The sequence below is a fragment of the Notolepis coatsorum genome (genome assembly GCF_963971535.1).
Source record: "Notolepis coatsorum genome assembly, contig: SCAFFOLD_3267, whole genome shotgun sequence".
NCBI classification, from domain to species: domain Eukaryota; kingdom Metazoa; phylum Chordata; class Actinopteri; order Aulopiformes; family Paralepididae; genus Notolepis; species Notolepis coatsorum.
This window is the reverse complement of record NW_028169647.1, coordinates 581-2,500: the sequence shown is the minus strand read 5'-3', so window position 1 is coordinate 2,500 and position 1,920 is coordinate 581. Positions and strand designations below refer to the sequence as shown.

Below are 1,920 nucleotides of genomic sequence, written 5' to 3'. Positions count from 1 at the left end.
TTTTATCTATTCCTCGCTGTCTCTCCCTCTTTCCTTACACTCACTCACCTCACTCACTCCTGTCCTTCCTCTCCATGCCACCTCTTCTCCCTCCCTTTTTCCATCCTTCCCTTCTCACGCTCTCTCTCTCTGTGTCTCTCTCTGCATCTCTCTCTCTCCCTCTCTTTCTCTCTCTCTCTCTCTTTTTCTCTCTCTCTTTCTCTCTCTCTATCTATCTCTCCCCCCCCTCTCTCTCTCCCCTCTCTCTCTATCTCCCTCTCTCTCTCCCCCCCCCCCTCTCCCTCTCTCTCCTCCCTCTCTCTCTCTCTCTCTCTCCTCCTCCTCCTCCTCCTCCACCCAGGGGGATCATATGGATCTGGAGGCCATGAAGTGTAAGGTGCTGACGGTGTCTAACCACAGCTGTGAGAGCCTGGTGGTGGTGGGCGACACGCTGGAGTGCACCGTGCCCAGCGAGCTGCAGGCGGCCGCCACCAAGGAGCTCCAGGTGGAGGTGAGCTATGAAGTTTTACACAAATGTTCATGTTTTTTTTTTACTTTAATTGAATGTTTATGAGGCAAATATCACGATACAATTCCCTGAGGTTCATGGAACTCATTCAAAACTCGATGTAGAGAACAAAAAAAAAACATGGTTGGCATTCTGAGAATGAAGTCGTTATCATCATTCTTCGACTGCCGTCGAGATCTCAGATGCCACGCCTTCTTCGGACGGATCTCACGGGTCACTGCTGCTCCCGGTTCTTGGAACTTGTGTCTCTGGGGATTGTCAGGAAATGTACGAGACCTGTTTCCTCTGATTGATTGATTGATTGGGGAAGTCGCCTAAGAAGAAAATCTGATGTTATTTGACCCTTTGCATGAAAGCAGTGACCAGCGGGTGATCGCTCTTCAACGCGCTACAATAGTTCACCATAGATCTGTTCTTTTGTTGGAAGATTTTTATCAGGAGAAAACCCACGCAAACATGTCGAGTACTACGTGCACATTTTGCAAAAAAAACATGCAAGGTGCCAACAGTTACCACAGTAACTAGCAGTACACTGTCCTCTCAAACATCATTAAATACATCCAGACATCACCTCCATAAATCAGAATCAGAATCAGAAAGGTCTTTATTGGTGCGGCTGATTGGCGCAGTGGGCAAGGCGTTTGAGCCCAGCTCTCGGTGTTGCTACCCCGGCTGGCCGGTAGTTCATACTAACACAATTGGCAAGTGTTTAGAGGGTGGGAAAGCCGGTGGGTGGGGATTGGACGTTGTGGACAGCGACTCCTACAGGTCGGTTTGGTGACGCCGGTGCGGCGGAAGCAGGAAGTGAGGGGGGCAGCGTGAGCCTCCCCCGTGTTACTCCTCGCCACTGAGAGTTTGAGCTGCTGCGGTGAAAAGATGCGACAGGCTGCCTCCTCGTGTACCGGAGGGGACACGTGATGCAAGGCTTTCTGTCCTCACTACAACCGACCAGTGGGAGGCATAGTCTAGCAACGTCAAGACAGGGGAGGGAAGAATTGGATACACGAAATTGGGGATGGGAGAAAAATAGAAAATGGGGAGAAAAAGTGGATAAAAAAAAAGAAAGGTCTTTATTGCCAAGTAGCTTTCACATACAAGGAATTTGTCCTTGGTCGCTTCTCGTGCGACATTAACGGACAGACATTAACGGACAGACATTAACGGACAGATAATAAAATAAAAAGGTGGAGTAAAATCAAATGAAATATGAACTAAGTTAAGATAGAAGCACAATAGAATAGAATATAATTATGAAATTTAATATAGGCCAGGGCTGTACAACTGTAAATAAAGAGGTTGAATACAATTAAATTGGATATAAACTAAATTAAATATAGCACAATAGAATATAGTACAATTATGAGTAAAATATAAAAATAAGAATAGGCCAGGGCTGTATAACTGTGCAAGAT

General features: G+C 46.6%; 1 protein-coding gene across 1 annotated transcript in view; it reads left to right on the top strand.

Moving 5' to 3' along the window:
* LOC311248687 (hepatocyte growth factor receptor-like) overlaps positions 1-490 on the top strand; it is a gene marked incomplete at both ends in the record, with an annotated part of 14,372 nt that extends 13,882 nt beyond the window's left edge. Inside the window, one exon of the mRNA XM_084339530.1 lies at positions 341-490. Coding sequence (XP_084195656.1) covers positions 341-490 — 150 coding nt within the window. The remainder of the gene's footprint in view (positions 1-340) is intronic.
* Between the last annotated feature and the right edge of the window lie 1,430 nt (positions 491-1,920).